Consider the following 22,475-nt stretch of genomic DNA (forward strand, 5'->3'; position numbering starts at 1 on the left):
GTCCATGCCAAAGAAACCCTGTGGGTGGTTAGGACCACCGGGGCCAGAGGCAGGCTGGGTGCAGTGTGGGCTGGAGTGACAGAAGGCCCTGGGGAGGGGAGTGTTGGGATGGAGCTCGGGGAGGGATTCAGGGATGGGTAGATTTCAGTGGATAAAAGGTTTTAGGTAGGAGGGAAGGCTCTGGGTCAGCAAGGAAGGAGAGTTCTGGAAGAGAGGTAGACAGGTGATGTACACCAGCATCCATGCTTTAGCCACTGCAGGGTTTAACGAGAAGGTCTCAGCTTCTCCCTCAGTAGAGTTTGGAGATTTGTTTTGAGACTTCGTTCCTAAAGTCCCATGGGCCATGACCTTCCAGACCGAAGCATCTCCAATCCTTTGGGCGTCTTGCCAGGCACAAAGGAGCCTAATCTCTGGGTGAGGAACTGGATCTCCATGCCGTTTCACACTGAAGCACTAAGCCCTGGACTTGGTGACATGCTGGTAAATGGGTCTCAGTGGAAAACGCCCTGACTGTAGCCCGTGCCAATTTCCATGGTGTAAATACCCCCACCGAGGACACTTACAAGCTACCAGTAAACAGACAACTGGCTGGCAAAGTTCCTGAACGCTTAACATTCAGCTCCCATGAGCAAGTATCAGCTGCCTCCAGCCCACCGCTGCCTGCATGCTACTCTGTGAGTCCTGCAGAGAGCTTTTCTTTAGCAGTTCAAACAAAAGGTGTTACATGTTCACGGCGGAGCCAGTCTACTAGTGCGGAACAATCCTTTTCCCGGTAAAACATGTCTCATTGCCCAGAGAGTGGTGCCATGTTCAGCTCGATGAGGCACAATGCTAGTGACCCTGATACAGCACGATGTGTGCCCATCTCGTGAGCAATTCCTAATAGACCCAGCCTGGTGCTTCCACAATGTCTCCTCTTGGAGTTCTACCTGATTTTATTACCAGTTTTCATCTGAAACCACTGGAAAATAGGACCATTTTGTTTTTGTTTCTTGGCCAGGAATCGCTTGATCCTGAAAGTCTTGCGAGGAGACATGGTGTGGAATGGGCCAACCGCACCTACCCGAGGTGGCGGAGACGGGAGAGACAGCCTCACGCCACATGCCCGTCCACAGTGGCCTCTCATTTGTTCAAACCTACTGCGGTTTTCATTTCTGAAGTCAGCACCATTTTTATTTTTGGCCTAATTAAAAAAAAATTTTTTTTTTTTTTTTAGAGAGTCTCACTTTGTTGCCCCAGCTAGAGTGCTGTGGTGTCAGCCTAGCTCACAGCAACCTCGAACTCCTGAGCTCAAGCGATCTTCCTGCCTCAGCCTCCTGAGTTGCTGGGACTACAGGCATGCACCACCATGCCCGGCTAATTTTTTTTTCTATATATTTTAGTTGGCCAATTAATTTTCTTTCTATCTTTAGTAGAGATGGAGTCTCGCTCTTGCTCAGGCTGGTCTCGAACTCCTGACCTTGAGCGAGCCACCCGCCTCGGCCTCCCAGAGTGCTAGGATTACAGGTGTGAGCCACCACGCCCGGCCTAAAAAAATTTTTAATTAAATGAACTATTTAAGTTGGAGCTCTGTTTTTCTTAAATTGCCATACAGCTTTTTTCAGATGGCTTTTTAATCATTCTGATTTTTTAACAATGTGAACAGCTATGAATAACTACTCCTGTCGTTCCTGCTAATCCCTTCACACAAAAGGGATCCCTTTGTGAAGAAGCGTCTGGTACGTACCAGGCCCTCAGTGAGCACGTGTTGGGTGGGCAGCTGGGGAGATGGGGAGATGCTCTGGCTTTAGCTCCCTCTTCCCTTCCTTTCGTGGTTCTAACAGCAGGCTGCCTCGCAGCCACTCCGGCAGGCTGGAGAGGGTGCTGCTTGTGAAGTTTCCAGGAGGAAAGCGTCCAGCCTCAGCCTGGTCCCAAAGGCACTGGATGAAGGGGCACCGCAGCCTCCAGCCTGGTCCCCAGAGAGGTTTACATGCGGATGAGCCACCGCACACCCAGGGATGGCTCGATCCAAACCACTTTAGAAATCAAACCTCGAGGCCACATTGAGCAGGGTAGGTCCTTATTGTCAGCATTTCAAACTGAAACATCCAAGTATCCCTTTACCCAGGGGTAATGAGCAGAAACGAAGCCCAGGCAAACGTCGGAGTCAGTTCAGTAGTCTTGCAGGTGCAGAGCTGTCATCGGGAAGCAGGGACAGGCACCAGCCCAGCCCCAGGATCTCAGCAGGCACCCCAATCAAATAGGCACCCCCAATCAAATAGGCATGGGCTGCTTAAACTCCCTCAATAAAGCATCGCACTGTGACGCATCTGGCAGGCGGACGTGTCTGTGTCCTCACGACTCTGCTTGGCCAACACCTTGTGCATTCCCCCCGCCCCCCAAGCCTCAATTCCTGCACTGACAATGCCTCCCTTGGCACACCTGTGGCACTCAGGGGGTGCTTCACTCAGAGACATAGTGCTGGGTCACGCCGAGGTATGAGTTCATGTGTCATTTCAAATCCTTTACTGACTGATTCCTCTACGAGCTCAGTGACCTGTCCCCAACTGTGTGTGGCCCACCCCTTCTCAAGCCCCTCTCGACTCCTCTCACAGTGTGTCTGCTCCTGCAGGCTGCTCTACGGATGTCCTTGGAAAGGCCATACCTGCCTAACGCAGCGTCTCCCTGCAGGCATTTGCCCAGCGGCTCCCGCCATCGTGCTCAGCATAACTCAAAGGCACAAGCCTGCGCTGCCCTGGGACATGGCTTACTGAGTTCCCCACCGAGTTTCTCTGCCAGAAACAGCTGGAGCCCAGGAGTGGCAGTCTGACCCTCAGAGAGCCTTCGGGTCTTTTTCAGGGAAATGTGGGGCGATGATCAGTGTCCATGTGACAGGTACTACTGGGCGGGGGATCCCTACTTCTGCCGGCCCAACCTGACCAGTACAAAGTGTGGGGTTACCTGTTGTTGGGAAACCACCAAGGTCCCCTTTGGGTCGGAAGGAACAGAGGGACTCTGGGGATAAGATTAAACACTGGGCCGGGCGCAGTGGTTCACGCCTGTAATCCTAGCACTCTGGGAGGCCGAGGCGGGCAGATTGCTCGAGGTCAGGAGTTCGAGACCAGCCTGAGCAAGAGCGAGACCCGGTCTCCACTATAAATAGAAAGAAATTAATTGGCCAACTAATATATATATAGAAAAAATTAGCCGGGCATGGTGGCACATGCCTGTAGTCCCAGCTACTCGGGAGGCTGAGGCAGGAGGATTGCCTGAGCCCAGGAGTTTGAGGTTGCTGTGAGCTAGGCTGATGCCACGGCACTCACTCTAGCCTGGGCAACAAAGCAAGACACTGTCTCAAAAAAAATAAATAAATAAACACTGACACATATGCAATTGAAAACAATTTTTTAAAGTGCTGCCACTTAGTGAGCCCTTATGATATGTCAGGACATCTGAAAGAAATGGCTCCCCCTGCAACGATGCAACTGGCCCCGTGCTCAGACACTGTGCTAAGAGCTGCACAGATGTTTATTTCTCATCACCCTCTGAGAGGGGTTTTGTCCTCATTTAACAGGTCAGAACACTGGGTCTTGCAGGGGCCAGCAGCTAGGACACAGCAGGGCTGGGACAGAAGCCGGATCTGCCAGCTCCAAACCCCGAACATGTGGCCACCGAGCAATGACACCACTGCTGGGGTCCTCAGGGGAGAAGCGCCGCCCACTCTGTGGGTGTAAGAGCGTATGTCCCAGTGAGGCTGAGCAGAAGCACGTGGGCCCTGGGTGCAGAGCGTGATGTGAGTGTGACGCTGGCAGGTGGGCCCTCTGGCTTTGCCGTTTCTAGTTGTACAGCCCTAGCCTGGTTGCCCTCTCTGGGCCTCAGTTTCCTCATTTGTAAAAGGAACAGAAGAAAGATGATAGGACCAACTTTATTGGATTCTTCTGAGGATTAAAGCAGTTACAAGTATAAAGGCAGGGCACGGTGGCTCACACCTGTAATCCTAGCACTCTGGGAGGCCAAGGCGGGAGGATGGCTCGAGGTCAGGAGTTTGAAACCAGTGTGAGCAAGAACGAGACTCCATCTCTACTAAAAATAGAAAGAAATTAATTGGCCAACTAAAAATATATAGAAAAAATTAGCCAGGCATGGTGGCGCATGCCTGTAGTCCCAGCTACTCGGGAGGCTGAGGCAGGAGGATCACTTGAGCCCAGGAGTGTGAGGTTGCTGTGAGCTAGGCTGACGCCACGGCACTCTTGCCTGGGCAACAAAGTGACACTTTGCCTCAAAACAACAAAAAAATGTACAAAGTGCTTAGACCAGTAAGGAGCCAATCAGTGTGTGCAAGGATTATTTGAAAATGGGTGCTCGGTTTAAGATAAGCGAGCAGTGCTGAAGTCTTTAACTCCTTTCCACCAAAATCAAACCACGTGGTGGTTTCAGGTGGGCTGTGCTTCCTTCCCCTTCCACAGATGGCGGAGACTCAGGCCACGCGGGGCAGAGCGCAGACTCTGGGGCTGCAACGCCCCTCCAGGGGACGGTGTATCCGCAGAAGAGAACTCCCGCTGTCAGGACCAAAGACACGCAGAGAAGGAAGTATCGTCCCAACTGGAGAATGCAGCCCTCTATGCAGGGCCGAGCCGTTCTGCTCTCTTGTGGTCCCCAGGGCAGCAGTGAAAGCCCCATAGCTTGGGCCCAATTATTTGAGGCTCAGGAGGGATTCTGGCTGCCCTGGGAGTCACCCCTGCTAAACCTGTTGACAGACCGAGGTGGGGCCGGTGTCAGCACTACTGACAGAGATGGCCATGGGCCCCTCGACCGTCCCCTGCATAGAAAGAGAACAGAGCTGTCTCTGACCTCAGGTCTCTTGGGGGACGATGGGCAGGAGGGGAGAGGTTCCATTAGGGCCCGGAAGGGAGGGGCTCGCCACATGCCTTTGGCGCTCCGGTGATAGCAGAGAGGATGCCTGGCTGGCGCCTGTGGGCTGTGACAGTTTCCTAGCACTTAATCCCTCCACTTTTCCCACCCCCAACCCCAGTTCAGCATCAGGGGACTCCCTGGGCTTCTCCAACAATGAGTCCCCTTCTCAGATAATACTGGAAGGCGGGAGGGGGACGGGAGGAGGCCAGCAGGAGTGCCACATTTGTGGACAGAGCCGGGGTGGGGTGGGCAGAGCGCTGGAGAAAGGCAGGTGTGGAAACAGCCCAAGGCAAGCAGACAAATTCCATAAGACGGGATATATTCATTGAGAAGAAGAAAGGAGCTATCAGGCCACAAAAAGACACACAGGAACCTCAGTGCATGTTGCTAAGTGACAAAGCCTACTGAAAAGGCTACATACTCTGTGATTCCAACTATTAATGTATAACACTCTGGAAAAGGCAAAACTATAGAGACAGCAAAGAGATCAGTGGCTGCCAGGAGTTCCAGGGAGGGGGATGATGGATATGTGGCATGCAAGGCCATTTCTAGATCAGAGAAACTACCCTGTTTGCTGCTGTAATGTGATATATGTCATTATACATTTGCCAAAACCCACAGAATGCATAATACAAAGAGCAAACCTTAATGTAAACTGCGGACTGTAGCTAATAATAATAACGTATCAATACTGGTTCGTCAATTGTAACAAAGGCCCACGCTAATGCAGCCTGTAAGAGTGGGGAAGGGACAGGGTGGGGGATCGTTTGTCCTTTGTGCCTAATTTTTCTATAACCCTAAAAATGCTCTTACAGATAATCAAGCCTATTAATTAAAGAAACAACAATAAAACAAGTAAAAACCAAAACCAAAGCCACAAAAGCAAACACCACGTGGGCTGGGCTGCAGTGAGAACAGCCCACCCCGGCCACTCACTGCTGGATCAGGAGCAGAAAGGGCCAACGAGGTGTGGCCGCCATTCAGCTCCCGGGCCCTGGCTCAACCCCAGTCGCCTCACAAAGGTCATTTGACTGGGTTTCTTTTTCCCTCGTATCATTTAAGAAGCCCTTTCTTTCCACAGTTTTGGTGCCAAGAAATAAAGATCAGGCTGAAAGGATTTGGGGCATCCGGCTGGTGAATGAATGTAGGGGAGGTTTTCACTTTAGATGAGGCACCCAAAGCAACCTGCTCAGCTTGGCAGCGTCCTTCACTGATTCTCTCTTTTTTTAAAGACAGGGTCTCACTGTGATGCCCAAGCTGGTCTCGAACTCCTGGGCTCAAACGATCCTCCCAAGTAGCTGGGACTGCAGGCACACACCTCTGTGCCCCCCTTGCCCCTCTTGACTTTTAATGCTAACTCAGTTGCTTTCCATCCAGCCTCAGCTGTCACCTGTCACATTTTGATACCTGTAGAGGCGCAGCCTGAACCTACGGGACAGGAGCTGCTCACCCGCCCACTGGAATGGGCAGCGCCGATTCCCAAGCACCCCCAGAGCCCCCAGAAGAGGGCTTCCTTCCCGTGCCCCAGACGGTGATGCTCCCTGGAGCCAGGGGCCCCAAAAGGATGCTGCATCAGCTCCGGGCCCCAGAAGCCACTCGGTTCACACTGCTTGGCAACGGGCAGGTTCTCGATACTGGTCCACGTTGAGTGTTTGACGTGGAAAGAGGAATAAACCCTCGGCTTCCATGGGAAACTGCAATCACCTACATCTAAGCTCATGGCTTACCTTTTCACTCTTTGTTTTTATACTTTTACATTAACGGGAAGCATAAAGTTGATACGTGAGTATGGGTTTTGGACTCAGAAAATGCTGAGTTTGGATCCCATTCATTTACTTACTGGTGGGAACTTTAGGGAGGGAGGAAATGATGTCATGCTGTTAGAATGTCTGTCCTACAGAGGGAACTACGGAATTGTGCAGAAGCACAAATGCTGCCCAAGGCAAGAGACAGTCTGGTGGAGACAGGGGCGGCTGGGAGGGAAGAGATAAATAAAGATTTTATAGAGACCCCAGGCGAGTCGGGGCCTGCGGGGCGCCGCTGCAGGGTCTCAAGGGGAGGGTGTGAAAGCCGTGGGAAAGGCGAGGTGGTCAGGGTCCCCAGAGCACAGCCCCACGAGACGCACGGAAGCTGCGCATCCCACGCAGCGGGGGCCCGTCCCACGCTCTCACTGCAGCCAGGCAGGTTAATCTCTGTTTATTTTTTCAAAACAAAACTAAAAATCACCACTCAAAATATTTGAGAAGAGTGCTCGATCACAGTTAGAAGCTTTCTGTAACGTGCAGCCGGAACACCACCTCCTAGTGGCCAGAAGCGAGTATCTGGCTCTGCTCAGCCAGGGCCTGGCCGCCGGGCCGCCTCGCTCTTTCCTTCTCCCCGCTGTGACTGTCTGTTCCCTGCTGCTGCCATCCAGTCAGCAGCGACAGCCAGCCTGGTCCTGCTGAGGCCAGCGGCGTCCACAGAGCGCAAGACAGTTCTGTCCTACGCCGGGCTTCTGATGTCACCGCCCGGTGTAGCGAGTGCCCGGCACGCCCCCGCCCCCATCGGAGGTCTGAACCGTCCGCAGAGAAGGCCGTGGGTCAAGGCCCACGTGCTGACGCTCTCAGAATGAAGATTAAAAGGTAGTTCTGTCCCTGAATCTTCACCCGGGAGGGCTAGCTCCTGTCTGTGTCCTCTTGGGGTCATGGGGTGCAAAAACCGATTTGGTGTCATCATCGCTCGTGCTTGATGTTGGCTTCACTCCGCTCCAAGGTGACCCCGCTGCCATTCCGAGGGCCCTCCTTCCTGCTCCAGTCCTTTTCAGCGTAAAACTCGGCCAGCACAGGGCAGTGTTCGGAAGCCACTCCACCCCAAGACCAGTTATCCGGAATCCAAGGGTTCGTGAGACCCTCTCTCACTACAGCCCAGTGACCTGAAGGGACAGGGAAGAGAGAAATCAGGACAGGGGGTGGGTGGGATGCCGGGCTGGCAGGTGGGGGCCGACGCCGCACGTCTGCAAGCCAGGGTGCCCTGACAGTGCCGCTCAGGTCTCTGGCTTGCCTGCGCAGACAAGAGGCCTTGGCCAATCTGATCTGCCACATGAATGGGGGCTGATGCATTCGGGCACCGACACTGCCCAGGGGCCAGGCCTCCTGCCCGTGCAGACGTGCGCTAGCACGCGGGCTGACCTCCTCATTTAGGCACCGCTACCAACTCCACCAGCAAGGCAGGGACACATGGCCTGTAAAGATGCCCAAAGGGAAGGTCCTATTTTTGCAAAGCAAAAGATGGCGAAAAGGGAGAAAATAAATTCTTTCTATAGGAAGGGTAAATAAAGAGAAAATGACAGAGGTTAATAAGAAAGTAAATGTATTTTTAAAATAAAGATTTAGAAATATGAAGCAGGAGGTACATTTGAAAACAATTAATAACGAATAGTTAGAGAAACAATGAGACAACAGTTAGCACTGTGTGGTCCCCAGTGATGATCAGTGTCAAGGTCAGCGTGAGATCGACAGAGGCCTGGATCCTGGGCTGAGCTCTGGAGCACCCAGCTGACAGTTCTGTGAGGGGGTAACTCCCCGCACCTCTGTTTCTACGACTTAACAGAAAGGGGACAGATGCGCTGATTTCTACCTTCCTTTCAGCCCTGTGGGCTGGGCTTCCCCGGCTGTCTCTGTGTGTGGACAGCAGCCTTGCCTGGGCACCTGCCTGGGAGCCCTCCCGGGGGCCCGGGCTGGCGGCGGGCTGGCCTCTGCTCCCGGCCAACAGCACGTTTCTGCAAACTGCGTCTCGCCTAGTGTGACGACTGTCACTCCTCTGAGACCCACTTCCTTCATCATTTGCATCCTCCCCTGACAGAGTGCAACAGGAAATCAGTGCCCAGAGAGAGGTAGAAGAAGCAGGTGACACAGTCAAGACTAGAAGTCCTTGTCCTGAGGATCTCTGTCCTGGATGCATGTCAGACTCTCCTGCAGTGGGACCCAGGCGTTGGTCCTTTTCTTATTTTTAAATTTCTCATTAAAGCATAGAACGCACATGCTGAGACTTTGTAAAGCTTCGAGCAGAGTTTAGAACCACTATGGTTATCTTTCATCAAAAGATCTTACTGTCTCTGCTGATTGTCTCCTTCGAGCAGAGTTTAGAACCACTATGGTTATCTTTCATCAAAAGATCTTACTGTCTCTCCTAACTGATCGTCTCTTGGTGCAGCAGGATAGTATTTTGGAGGAGGATGACTGCTTTTCAGGCCTGAGATGACCCTCCACATCCTGATCCTTGTGGAGCACTGAGCACTTCTCCCGTTCTATCGCGACACGTCTACCCAGACAGCATGTTGGTACGCCACACTCCACCATACGGTGTCTGAACGTTTGACAGATGTTTGCTGAACGAATAAGTGTCCTTAAAATAGGATAAGTTATCAGCTTATCCCTGAATTAAGACTCTGCTAGCCTATAACCAGGTTTGCTGGGACACACCCCGTTTGCCCTTGTTGTAGATCAGGGGGTACCTTTTAATTATCTGTCACCCCCCCCTTAAAAGTGTCTCTGTTTGAATGAAAATTATACAGTAACCCACAAAAGAAATAAGATAATTTCTGTCAGTTCAGACATGTTCCTCTAACTCCACTTCCGAACAGGAGAAAGAACGAGTGAGTTTTGTCTTACCTGTGAAAATTTTCTTTAAGCTTTTACTGATCCAGATGTTGTCCAGAGACTTTGAGCCTTGAGGATTCTTGGTGCTGATGTTGGTGAAGGTGTGTGCCGGGATCAGGTGGTGGAATTTTTCTTTCCTCAGCACATCATAGTCATTGCTCTCTGGCCCTTGGCCGAAATCCCCTAAAATAATCACGTCTTTTTCTCCTGGAAGTGGAAGGAAAAAATGTGAAGAATTTATGAGTTGTTGGGAAGTAAAACCCAACACTGACCACAGCCTGCTGAAATGGGATTGTGACTCTCTGACTTGATGCCCAGGGTTAGGGCTGCAGCATGGTTCTCATTCTCCCAATTTTTCCAAATCTCTTATGCAAATATTAAGAGTAGGTTAGTGACACATTTGGAAATAAGGGGTGGTGTGATACAGAAATCACCCTTGTTCAAACTCATGGGATCCAAATTTTTTTTTTTTTTTGAGACATATTCTCACTGTGTTGCCTGGGCTGGAGTGCCGTGGTATCAGCCTAGCTCACAGCAACCTCAAACTCCTGGGCTCAAGTGATCCTTCTGCAGAGTAGCTGGGACTACAGGCACGCACCACCATGCCTGGCTAATTTTTTCCATGTATTTTTAGTTGGCCAATTAATTTCTTTCTATTTTTGGTAGAGACAGGGTCTCACTCTTGCTCAGGCTGGTTTCGAACTCCTGACCTTGAGTGATCCTCCCACCTCAGCCTCCCAGAGTGCTAGGATTACAGGCGTGAGCCACCGTACCCGGCTGGAATCCAAATCTTATAGCAAAAAGAGGCCTAGGGGTCTTGCCCAGATATTTAATGAACGCTCAACAAACATGAACTGAGCACCTACTGTAAAGGAGATTCAGAGAGAAATAAAACACAACTTCTGCTCTCTGGGAGCTCACACAGTCTAATGGGGAAAACGGACTAGAAAACAGATGAGAACAAAGCATAGGTGCAAAAACAAAAACAGAACATACGTCGGAGACCAACATAGCATAGGGAAAGGTGGTCAGGGAAGGCTCCTTGGAAGAGGCAATGATTGATTTGGGTATTAGAGGATGCACAGGAGAGTGCTCAGGTCAATAAGGATGACAGGGAACCTATGCAAAAGCAGGGAGTTAAGAAACAGCCTGGTTTCCTGGGGATAGAGTAGGGGGTGGGTACCTTATGTATAGTTGGGTGCTTCTACAGTATGAGGGATACAGAAGCCAAATGTTAAAGAAGAGGCTGGAGATGTACACAGCAGCTACTCCTTGATTATAAGATGTGCTCTATCTGCCCGAGGGTCAAATTCAGACCAACACACCAGAGGAAAAGGCTTCCTGGCCTGCAATGGGCAGCCCACAGCATCCATCCACCATGTTGAGGTATGTAATTTGCCATTCTCCTATTGCGGGTCATCTTTAAGGCTGTCCCCAGTAGTCAAGGCTATAAATAATGCTGAAGTGGGTCTCTATCTCATTCTAGTATCTATGTCCCTGCTTTCTGTCCTGTACCATCTAGAGCTGCAGTTAAAAAGTATGGCCATGGTTTAAGATTCTGAGTAAATACTGCCAGCTACTTTCCAAAGGATGCTCTGATTTCAACCCTCTCCAGCAACGTAAGGAAGTTCCTCTGACTGCACCCATCAGCAACACTGTGTATTACCACTAAAAATTTAACTAGATGCATGAAAGTGGCATCTTCTTTCAATATATAGAAAAATAAGTTATGCTCCCTCTTTGAGGTTGGAGTATCTTCTTAAATTATTTGGATGCTTGCTTGGCACGGTGCCTCACACCTGTAATGCTAGCACTCTGGGAGGCCAAGGTGGGAGGATCGCGTGAGCTCAGGAGTTCAAGACCAGCCTGGGCAAGAGCGAGACCTTGTCTTTACTAAAAATAGAAAGAGTTAGTTGGGCATGGTGGCACATGCCTGTAGTCCCAGCTACTTAGGAGGCCGACGCAGGAGGATTGCTTGAGCTCAGGAGTTTGAGGTTGCAGTGAACTATGATGATGCCACTGCACTCTAGCTGGGACAATAAAGCAAGACTCTGTCTCAAAAAAAAAAGAAAACAATTGAAATTCTGCTCCGCAAGAGATTTATCTGTTCTTCCTCATTTATTAATTTATTCAATTGTTTATTTATATCAGTGGATTCATGAATATGTATTTTATGCTTTGAGTTATAATCCAATACTATGTTATTTTCTTTGTGGCTCTAATTTTTCCAGCTTGGGTCACTGGGAGCTCTTTCAGTTGGTTCCTGTGTCTTTTGTTTTCTGTCTGAGCACTTCTTCCTGATACTATAAGATGTTCCAAGATCATCCTACATATTTTCTGCCCTGGTCCTAGAATTAGCTATTTCTCTAAGAAACCCTTGTTCCTTTTATCAGAAAACAGTAGAAGCCAAGAACCAGGTGCTAGGTGTGCTTTTTGTGCCTATTTTCTCTGTACAGTATATGTTTTATTTATTAATATGAACTCTCCATATATTAAGAATATTAACCCTTTGTCATATATAGGGACTTTTTTTTTCTAATTTTCTATTTGCCTTTTCATTTGGCCTGTGCCCAAACTGAAGCACACAGAAGTTAAATAAAAATCTTTCTTATATAGCACAGTCTAACAAAATTTTCCCAGAGTACTTCCAAAATCAAATATTCACTAAGTTCTTTTCTTTCTTTTTTATTTTTACAATAATAATATCGTTTTATAAATCTAATCCATGATACTTTCAACATTCATTTTAGTTTTCTTTTTTTTTTTTTAACTAAGTTCTTTTCATGGTTTAATTTCTTACATTTCACTCTTTAACTTGCCTGGGATTTACTTTCATTTTTCTCACAAACAATTAATCTCTTCTGCCAGTATCGTTTCTTGAAGAATTCTTTCTTTCTCAACTGAACTGTGATACCAATCTGTTACTTTAAAAATCTCATGTATAATGTATCTGTTTCTGAGCTTTATTCTATCTTCTTGACCCATTCTTGAGCTAGTGCCACAGTATGTTTCAACATTCTTTCATCACAAATGTTTACATAGTCTCATGATATTGAAAATTTGATTGCAAAAAATTTTTAAATTAAACTCATATAAATGTTAACATTCCCACTCCTGGCTGGCCAGGAGGCCGTTCCCTGCTCCCTGTGTCCCCTTCTAGATACTCTGTACATACATGAGTATACACGTGTATCTATTTCCACACGAATGACAGCAACTTTATCTATCAGTTCCTGCCTTATTTTTTCTACTTGTCAATGTATCCTAGAGATGGATTTGCTCCACATCAGTAGTTTTCAAACATTTTTTTTTCTTTTTTAAATGAGGGATTCCTTTTCTCAAATGAAATCCTGTAAGAAGCCCCAAAACTTGAGTGGCTAAAAGTGAAGCTACGCTGATTGAAGCAGGAAGGGGGCTCTTTAACAAGCTCTTGGGCTCTAAAAAAATATTCTTGAGTCTCACCCCAGAAATCGGGGCTCCAGCCAGAGCAATTCTGATTCAGCACCCCTGGTGCTCTCAGTGGGTTCTACGTCCAGCCAGGTGTGGGGACACCCCTTGGGCACTGAGGAGCCCAGCGGAAACCAGTGCCATCAAGTGCATGGAACTGTGGTGAGGACAGGTGTCTTCTCAATCGAGAACAATATGCCATGTTCCTCTATTTATTCAAGTCTTTCTTCTTTATGTTCTTCAGTACAGTTTTTTAGTTTTCTTCGCTTTACCACCATATTTCTAAGTATTTTAATATTTTTCATTTTTATTATAAATGAGAACTTTGCTTTCTCATTATATTTTCTAACTGGTTAATGTTTATATATATATCAAGAGGTATTAATTTTTTGTTATTTTTTTCTTATTTATTTTCTTATATTTCTTTTTTTTTTACTATTTTTCATCGAGTAGGTAAAAAGGTATTAATTTTTGTGTTTTTATTTTGTAACTGGACAGTTTTCTTAATTCTCTTACTGGGACTAATTTTTTTTTTAACTTTAGATGTAACAAACTGACAATCATATTCTTTAAAAGTAAAGATACTTTTGTGTCCTTTTCTCTCAATTCCTTGTTTCATCTTATTAACCCAAATTAACTAGGAGGAAGAGTGGTCACAGAGCATTACTGAAAATGAAACAAAACTCTATGGAGTGGCATATTTGAAAACAGTGGCTCTTGGCCCCAGTGCTAAAGAAGATAGCCGGGTGACTCTGAGTACAGTTTGGGCTTTGCCACTCCCCAGCCTGGTGACCTTGGTCCATAGAAGAGGAAGAACAATCCTGCTCCTCCCGGGTGTCAGGGTCAAAGGAGCCACCAAGAGTGCACAGGGCACCTCACAAGTTGCTCAGGCCCCCTTCCCTGCAAGTTTCCTGACCCAGATTCCCAAAAGTTTGCCAGAGTGACGCCCAGCGAACCTTGAGCGTTTGTGTAGAAGTAAGGACTACAGAGCGACTGCAGGGCCGAAGTGGAAAGGCATTCTCCTTCAAGTATTTTAGCCATTTCTCCCACGGTCTGATTTACCCTAGAGGAAGTGGGATGGTTATAAAGTAAGGATTTTCCAAGCAAAGCCAGTAGAAATTCTGGTAGGCTCTGCAGGACTCTGCCTGACCCTCCTTGTTGAGAGTCCACTGCAGGGGAGCCAGGCTGCCACAGGGGCTGGCCTTTCTGTCACACCTTGCGGGGAAAGCTTTAAGGAAAGCAGCTCATAAACAAAATCATAAGTGTATCCGACCGAGACGATTAGCAAATCCCTTTCCTTGATGTGAGGGTGCTTTCCCAGCAACAGCTAGAGGGAAAGGAGACTATGGCGAAGGGACCCGAGCCACCAGCAGGGGACGCTGGTGCACTGCAGGTGGTGCCCTCCTCCCGGAGGTGTCACATGGACGCCTCTCTGAGCTCCACCGTGTGGCCGCATGCACACTAGATCCCAGCAACCTGGGCGCCCAAACCAGGGTGAGCCTGAGCTGTCTTGGGAAATCGGTGCCAACTTGTGACGGGAAAGCCTGCTTAAGGATGACATTAATGGTCACAGCTCTTACCTGGCTACTAGCATAGGTAACGGTTCACTGAGCCCTCACCGTGTGTGTGGCACCGGGCCAACCGTTTCCCCGACAGCACATCGTGTAATGGCCACAACCCCGTGGGGCAGGTGCTATTACCATCTCCTGTCTGCAGGTAGGAGGCTGCGGCTCGCAGAGGTTGCACAGCTTGCCCGAAGTCACAGAGCCAGCCCTCTACTCCAGAGCTCTTCGCAAATAGCGAGAAGGGAAGAGGCACCAGGATGTGGCTGCTGTTTGCGGCCACACGCCTAGTGCTGGAACAGAGCCTGCCGCACTGGCAGACCCCCGACAAGCGCCTGCTCGACATACGAGTGGACCAGGCGTGAGGAGGACCAGGGAATCAGGGTGCAGTTTCATTTCGAAAGGAAGAGAAAGATGCTACATTTATTGGATATCAAGGAAAACTGAAGGTTATGAAAGACTGAAAGCAGGAGGTTCTCATCCAATTAGGAGGAGGTTCTCATTGGGACGCAGACCTGACAAAATCTGGGCTGGAAAAGGCAATTCTGAAACCAGGACAGATGCTGGTGTTCAATAATGGACAATAAACCTTTCTGCATGAGACTTGATTGAAAATGAAAAAAAAAAAAAAGAGTCAATAAACCCAGCTCTGGGGAACTTCAGGAGTGGAAACAATGGTTCTCTTTTTGAATGAGCACAACCAGATTTCTCACAACTCCTGCTCTTTTGGTGAAATCTGCACTGGCAATGACATCAAGGCAGTTCTTGCCTCTGATAATCCACAGGTGCAGAGAAGCCTGAATTCTCCTCCTAGAAAGCCACCCGCCCGGGTGGGCTCCTTCATCGTTCCCTGGGTTCCCAGAAGTGAGGGGAGAATGCTGGCGGCTGAATGCCTCGGAGAGTCCCCAGATTTATAAAATGCCAGTGACAACAGCAGGAACTGGTTCCCACTGAGGGACCATCCACCCAGAAGTCAACTGTCACAACGCACCCTGTTTCGTTCTCGCTGAGTTCACAGAGAGAAACCAAACCCTGTCCTCAAGCCGTGGTCAGGTCTGAAATTAGAAAATTCCACCAGGGGACTGGCGTAGTACCCGCTGACGTCAACCTGGGTGCACATTCCAGACAAAGGCAGAAAGGCCCAGAGTTTGCTCACCAAATCGGTTCTGTTTGCTCTGATAGAAGCCTGTGGAATGAAGGCTTTGTCTTTGTTTTAGCCGAACCCCCCTGCTAATCTATTTACCCTGGTTAGACCTGGGCAGACTGGAGCACTTCCTGAATGCCTGGGTCTGAAGTGTCACCAGTTGACAATTAATTGGATATTGGTTAAAAGCAGGGGAACACAGGGAACGTGAGTCACTGTGCCTACCTGGTCACGTCAAGGCCGAGTCAGGCTGTGTGGGTCGACAGTCCCTTGGCAACTTGGAACAATAACCTGCCCAAGGTTTTCTGACAAAAACCCGACCACTCCCTGAATATGGTGGTGGGGGGGAGCGGGGACAGTGACTGCCTCAGGCTATCAGAAGTTATGAAGGCCAGGTGAGGTGGCTCACACCTGTAATCCTAGCACTCTGGGAGGCTGAGGTGGGGGGATTGCTTGAGGTCAGGAGTTCGAGACCATCCTGAGCAAGAGTGAGACCCCATCTCTACGAAAATAGAAAAAATTAGCCAGGCATGGTGCCATGTGCCTGTAGTTCCAACTATTTGGGAAGCTGAGGCAGGAGGATCACTTGAGCCCAGGAGTTTGACGTTGCTGTGAGCTAAGCTGACACCATGGTACTCTAATCTGGGCAACAGAGTAAGACTCTGTCTCAAAAAGAAAAGAAAGAAAGAAGTTATGAACTGGCATTTTCTTTCCTGCTTCCATAATAAAAAAAAGAAAATGTTTGAGACTGAGAACAATAGAAATGTCTACAGATGGGAAAAGCTATCAAGTCATCCTTTTTAACAGGTTAGAGGCTAACTGTAGGTAAACAATTTCCTGCACAGCTGCTTCTGGGATGGAGCATTACAGCTTAAATATCTCGCCTGACATTTTTTAGTCCCAGGACTCATTGTTTAAGTAGAGCACCGGTACATACATGTCCTGGTTCAAAACAGAAGCTTGCACACCAATGTTCATAGCAGCATTATTCACAATAGCCCAAAGGTGGAAGCACCCAAGTGCTCACCAATGGATGAAGGGATAAGCAACACAATGGAGTGCGTGTATATGTGGAATATTATTTGGTCTCAATAAGGAGGGAAATCCTGACATACGGTACAACATGGATGAACCTCGAAGACATTACGCTAAGTGAAATAAGCAAGACATACAAAGACAAATATCATATTCTTCCACTTATATGAGGTCCCAAAGTAGAATGGTGGGTGCCAGGGGCTGTGGGGTGGGTCCGTGGGAAGTCAGTGTTTGATGGGTGCAGAGTTTCAGCTTGGGAAACTGGAGATGCATGGCGGGATGGTTGCACAACAGTGAGAATGCACTCAATGCACTGAATCAAACACTTAATGATTTAGATGGTAAATTTTATGTTATGTATATTTTACTACAGTAAAGAAAATCTTCTTAAATGTAAGCTTGTACATGACTGAAATATTTTGGTAGCCAAATCTTCATGAATCATCCATCGGGAGAGGTCAACTTAAACAAGGAAAAGTCTTAGAAACCTGAGGAATATGGGGCAAGACTTAGAACCCAGAGGAGAATTCTAGGCCTCCAGTTGCAAACTCTCACCTAGAGAAGGTTGGTGTTCTGAAAAATCAAGCCAAACTGAAAAGATCATGGTCTTTATTTACAGCCTTGTCAACTTCTCCTTCTGGGAAGCCGAGCACAGAAAACCCTCTGTATTTACTGGGGCAGAGGCTGAAAAAGCAAGCACCTATCTTGCTCCTAGAATTCTGCTCTTTCCAGGATTCCCTTAATTCTTCTGGTATTTTAGAGTCAACTCATGGACCCAGAGACCCTGCTAAGTGCTTGTCACTTAGCTCTCTGGGTGTTCCTGTGAGTAGGTGCTGTCCGCTCCCCTATCAGATGGGGACTTGAAGTGGTTTGGACTTGCCTAAAGTCCTGCAAGATTAAAATAAAGCTTTTCTGACAGGTTTAAGGCTCATTTATAACCGGCATCCCACCAGGAAGAAAAATCTCAATTCGCCAATAATCAGGAATTTATCACTTCCCCTTGTCACCTCCTGTCACTGTTTCACAAGAGCACACACAGATCTGTAAGTGGCACCCCCAGAGTGGCACCCATGGCAGCCAGGCCCAGAGTGAGCTGTCTTGGGGAAAAGGCATCATCACTTATACTTCCTCCTTAGTCGTTTCCATCCAAGACAGGCTCAGAAGCCACAAAGCTGGCATTTTGGAACCCGAATGCTAGTCTCACAGAGACAAAGATGTGCCCCTACACGGGGTCAGCTAGGCTCCATGAGATGCAGGGGGTTTGACTGTCCCCTGGACCCACGACCTGCCTTGCTGACATATGGCCAGCCTAAGTGACCAGGGAGGTGGCCTGGGTGGTGCCTGCCCTGCAGAAGTGTGGCCGACCCATAGAGAAAGGCAACGTCCTCCTACCTTTCAAGGTTTCCTGCAGGGCCTGTGCAAAGCTCGCCCCCCGGTGGCCGTCGCTGTGGTTCCTGCATGGATTCTCAGCCCCTGGCAGGCTCAGGGCTGCCAGGTGAAGGTTAACAAGGGTCAAGTCATTACTTCCCACCTGGGCAGCAGGAAACAAAGCAACAGGGCAAGGCTTAGATGCTCATATTTCCTGTACCGGTTACAACCGACCCATAAATAGCTTCATGCACGCAGTTGGCAATGGTAAACAAAAACGCGGCCCGCTCACACCCCCAGGAGATAATGTGAGGTGCCTCGGCTTAGATTTTGCCCAGGCACCTGCAGGAATAAGAACTATTTTATTCTTACCAGTCCAATATCCTATCTGCCCTCCTCCTTAGGGCCTAAAAAATTGGGTATATCTGGAATTTTCTGTTGGTCTTTCCCCCCCCCCCCCTTCTAAGCAATCATATGCAAGAAAGAGGTGGCTCTATCAGCTAGTTGTTATCAAAGATTTGGGGCTCTTGGCCCCACAGGCCAGCAGAGGTCTCCTGCCAGGACCCACTGCCGGGATCCTCCTCCCCTCCACACGCTCCCATCTGTGTTCTTTTCCCTCTGGGGCCCACTAGGCCCTGATGCTCACTTTAACCTGATTCCAAACACGTCCAAACCACAAGCTTGCAGAATCTGGTGGCCCAGGACACGGCCCAGTCCTGCGTCCCCAAGGGCAGGTCCTGTGGTGTTCAGGCATGGAAACACGAGGTCAGAGTCTGTCCCCTGGGCACGGCAGCATTGCTCAGCTGCACAGGCTTTGGCAATCCTGCCCTTCCGTTTGTCATGGAAACCAGCATAAACACTGCTAGGAAGGGAAGGGGTGTAGGAGGAGCCCCCAGGAAGTGGAGGGTGCCAGTCTTATCTTCCGGATGTGGCCCCAGATTGCCATCACCACCACCCAGGACTGAGAGCTCTGCAGCTGCTGCCCTGAGCACAGGAGAAACCACCTTAAGGTTGGGAGAGGGGACACACCACCTGAAGAGATAAGCCACATCTGTACCTTACCACTCGCCTGGCCTAGAATGTGCCAGAAAGTACAACGGGCCAAGTGCCTGTCTAGGCCTCTGCTTTATTTGGAGGGTTTGGGCCAATCCTCCTGCCATGACAGCATTTTCTCATTAGCCCATTGAAAACAGCCTGCCTTTTAGTGACACTGGCCGGTTCTGGACACAGCACTGCTTGGCCAAAGCCAGAACAGTCACGTGACATAACAAGGGGACCCGGTATGATCTTAGGAGGTTTTAAAGGTGATACCTGGCTGACTGATGCATTAGTGCCACAGGTACAACCCACAGACACCCCGAGGTGTATGTGTGCAGCCAGAGCCCAGCCACTGTCACAGAGAGGGGTATGAGAGGCACCACTGGGTACAACAGACACCCAATGTGTGCACACACACCCACCACCATCAGCTCTGCAGCCACGAGTGGGAGGTGGTGCATGGCCCTGCAGCCCCCTCCACTGCCAGAGATCAACTGTGCTGGGGTTTGAGGAGACTCTCAGGCTCGAGAACTGCTCTGAGAGAGCAGGGGTGTCACGTGCCCAGCAGGTAACGGGCTTGCTGGGCTCTGTGGCAAGGGGCCGCTCTTGCCTGACCTGTGATCTCATAATTGAGTGCTACAGGGACAGTGTGCACTGCCTGCCAACTCAGCCACCCGTTTTGGCCCCTGGCTTCTCCTTGCTCCTGCTGCCCAGCTTCTGACCACTTTGCGGTTCATTAACACTCCCCAAGGCCACCCAGAGGGAATCAGGTAGACCTGCTTGGCTGTTCCTAGACGCTGGTGACACAGAGACGTCCATCTGGGTGATGCCAGAGATGGGGCTGTCCCTGGCCCACAGCCCGGGGTGTATCCCGAATCCCCTCCAAATGCAAACAACCCCTAGAGGGTCCCCCTTCTCCGGTAATAAAGGAAGCGGCTGAGAAGAAGGGCAGTTCTGCTGCCCTTGAATCCAGCCACTGCCGCACGCCGGGCCGTGTCAACCAGCACCAGGAGGGCTGAAGAATCGCTGATGGCACTTGTAAAAGGCAGACAGTCCGGGGACCCATCTCGGAAATTCTGTGTGTCCGGGGGTGGGGTCTGGGAATCGCTGATTGAAAGAAAATCTCCCCGGTGTCAGGGTTATGTGCCTGGTTTAGGAGCCGCCCCCTGATGTCACAGTTATCTGTGCTCAGAGTCCCTTAAAACCCCTTTCATTGCTGGCTGGGACAAGTTCACCTCCCAAGGAAGCCCCAGGAGCAGGTGCAGACCCAACCCTGAGAGAACAAAACCAGGGAAAAAAGAGCAGGCTTCTGTCGCTTATGGTTTTACAAAATCAGACTTTTTTTTCCCCCTTTTTTGGAAAGAAGCAGGTACCTTGAACCTCGCGAGGTATGGGCTGGGGCCCGTGGGCCTCCCGTGCCCGTTGCTGGGTGAGTTCTCCTGTGAGGTGGCATCTCTCAGCTCCACACCGGCCGCCGCGTCCCACAGGAATCCCGAGTACCCGGCGCCCTGCAGCGGAGAGGGACACAGGGTCTTGGTACCAGAGTCTAACGCCTCACGGTGCAGCCCAGCACTGGGGACGGGCAGGACAGGCAGCTGGCTCTGCTCTGGGCCCCAGGATCACTCGCTCAGGGGCTGTTTCTAAACCAAAAGCACACTAGGAAAGCCACGGCCACTCTCCCTCGGCCCCTGCCACTCCCTGCCCCCACCCTGCCCAAATAATTTCATGCATCGCCAATTCCAGAGCTTTTCACGCAGCAGCCCGGGCAGGGCGCTTGGGCTCTCCTCTTTCTGGGGGCAGGGATGGAGGAAGCCCAGAACTAGCCACAGAGTTATCTTTATTTTAAATCATCACATCCTACAAGGTAGCAATTCACACCCTCATTTGCCAGATGAGGACACTGCTGCTCAGAGAGGTCACCTAACTTCCCTAAAAGCCCACAGCTGTAAATGGCAATGCTGTGAAGAACAGTAAGATGCCAAGGGACGGGGTTTGTTACTGATTAGCTGCTGCTTGCAACAAACGGTGCCTGGCACCTGGTAGAAGCTCAATCGATACCTGCTGGGTGAGTGGAGGTCACAGCTAATAGTTGTAATGGTTTGGAACTGGTCAAGGACGCTCCAAGGGTGGGCACGGCCACACACAGAGGCCTGAAGCCTGGTTAGGGGCCGTGAGGACAGGTGGTGGGACAGAGTCCCTGGGCCTGGTGCTAAACCCCTGCCCCTCTGCATCTGCCTGCTTCGCACCGCTGCCACTCACGGGAAGACAACACCCTTCTCCCACCCTGGCCACGCTCATCACTGCTCCTACCATACTCATTGCAAAACGAGGGGAAGTGACTCTGCACAACTGTCCTCGGAAGCCACGCTGACCACTCCCGAGCAGGGCGCGCTGAGGAAGTCCTCTTGTGGCCAGGGAGCCTCCGGAGGTCTGCCACTAAGTCCCCAGTGTCAGCTCAGGTCTAAGCCACACATTGGACATGCGTGTTTTTAGGGGAGGGAATGAATGAAAAGGGGACAGTGTTTTGCATGTTGTGCATTTCTTTTTCTTTTTTTTTAAACTTTTATAGTAGAAGCTGCCATCGAAGCATTTCTATATTTTAACATTATCTCCTTGCCCACCCACTGGGGAGACAGCACTGGGTTGAGAATTAGAAGATTTGCATCTCAGTCCCACCTGAGTCACTTAGCCAGGGGACCCTGGCGAGCCACTCAGTTTTTTCTAAACCTCAGTTTCCTCGGAGGTAAAGTGAAGCAAATCCGACTGCCCTGTGGGCCGTTTGGGGCTGATCTCCCCAGCTGCGGTGTGGAGTGACCCACCTACAGCATGGCCCAGGTCCCCTCTGCTGATGGGGGAGCCATCAGCAGCCTTCTGAACAGCCTTCAGTGGCTCCCAGTGGCCCACTCTGCGGGGGCGTGTGCTGTCCTCTTTAGCACTGCCCACCCCCCAGCTCCCAGCCTGCTCCCCCCCCCCACTATTCTCGCACTCTCCACCGCTGGCTCCCAACCCCTCCCGGGAGCTTGTCCTGCTCCCCTGGCTGAGCGCCCCTCCCCCAGAGCAGCACAGACTCCCCGGCTGGAAAGAGTGACCGGGGCTCTCGTCCAAGCCACACCTAACACAGCAAAAGGGTAACTTTTGGGCAAAACATTTCATCTTTCTAGGTCTCCGTTTTCTCAGCTGCCCCGCTAGCTATGGCGTGAGGACGAGGGAACTGGACAGAAGGTGCCTGGCACAATCATTTCAGGCACTGGAGAACCGGTGGTGGATGCTGCCACGTTGTCACGTTTGTCTCAAGAGGAGACTGAACATTCGTGATCGGCAGATGTATTTCCTTTGATTCACATAGTGGGT

General features: G+C 50.0%; 1 protein-coding gene across 2 annotated transcripts in view; it reads right to left on the reverse strand.

Annotated features, from left to right (window-relative positions):
• Positions 1-7,073: 7,073 nt before the first annotated feature.
• The window catches only part of EEPD1 (endonuclease/exonuclease/phosphatase family domain containing 1), a 114,205-nt gene continuing 98,803 nt past the window's right edge, over positions 7,074-22,475 (reverse strand). For both annotated transcript variants that reach the window (XM_076006312.1, XM_012777567.2), the window contains 4 exons: positions 20,498-20,632; positions 18,111-18,249; positions 9,543-9,737; positions 7,074-7,804 (listed from right to left, as the gene is read on the reverse strand). In XM_076006312.1, coding sequence (XP_075862427.1) covers positions 7,605-7,804; positions 9,543-9,737; positions 18,111-18,249; positions 20,498-20,632 — 669 coding nt within the window. In that variant the 3' untranslated portion in view covers positions 7,074-7,604. The remainder of the gene's footprint in view (positions 7,805-9,542; positions 9,738-18,110; positions 18,250-20,497; positions 20,633-22,475) is intronic.

This window comes from Microcebus murinus, chromosome 9, assembly GCF_040939455.1.
Source record: "Microcebus murinus isolate Inina chromosome 9, M.murinus_Inina_mat1.0, whole genome shotgun sequence".
Lineage (NCBI taxonomy): Eukaryota > Metazoa > Chordata > Mammalia > Primates > Cheirogaleidae > Microcebus > Microcebus murinus.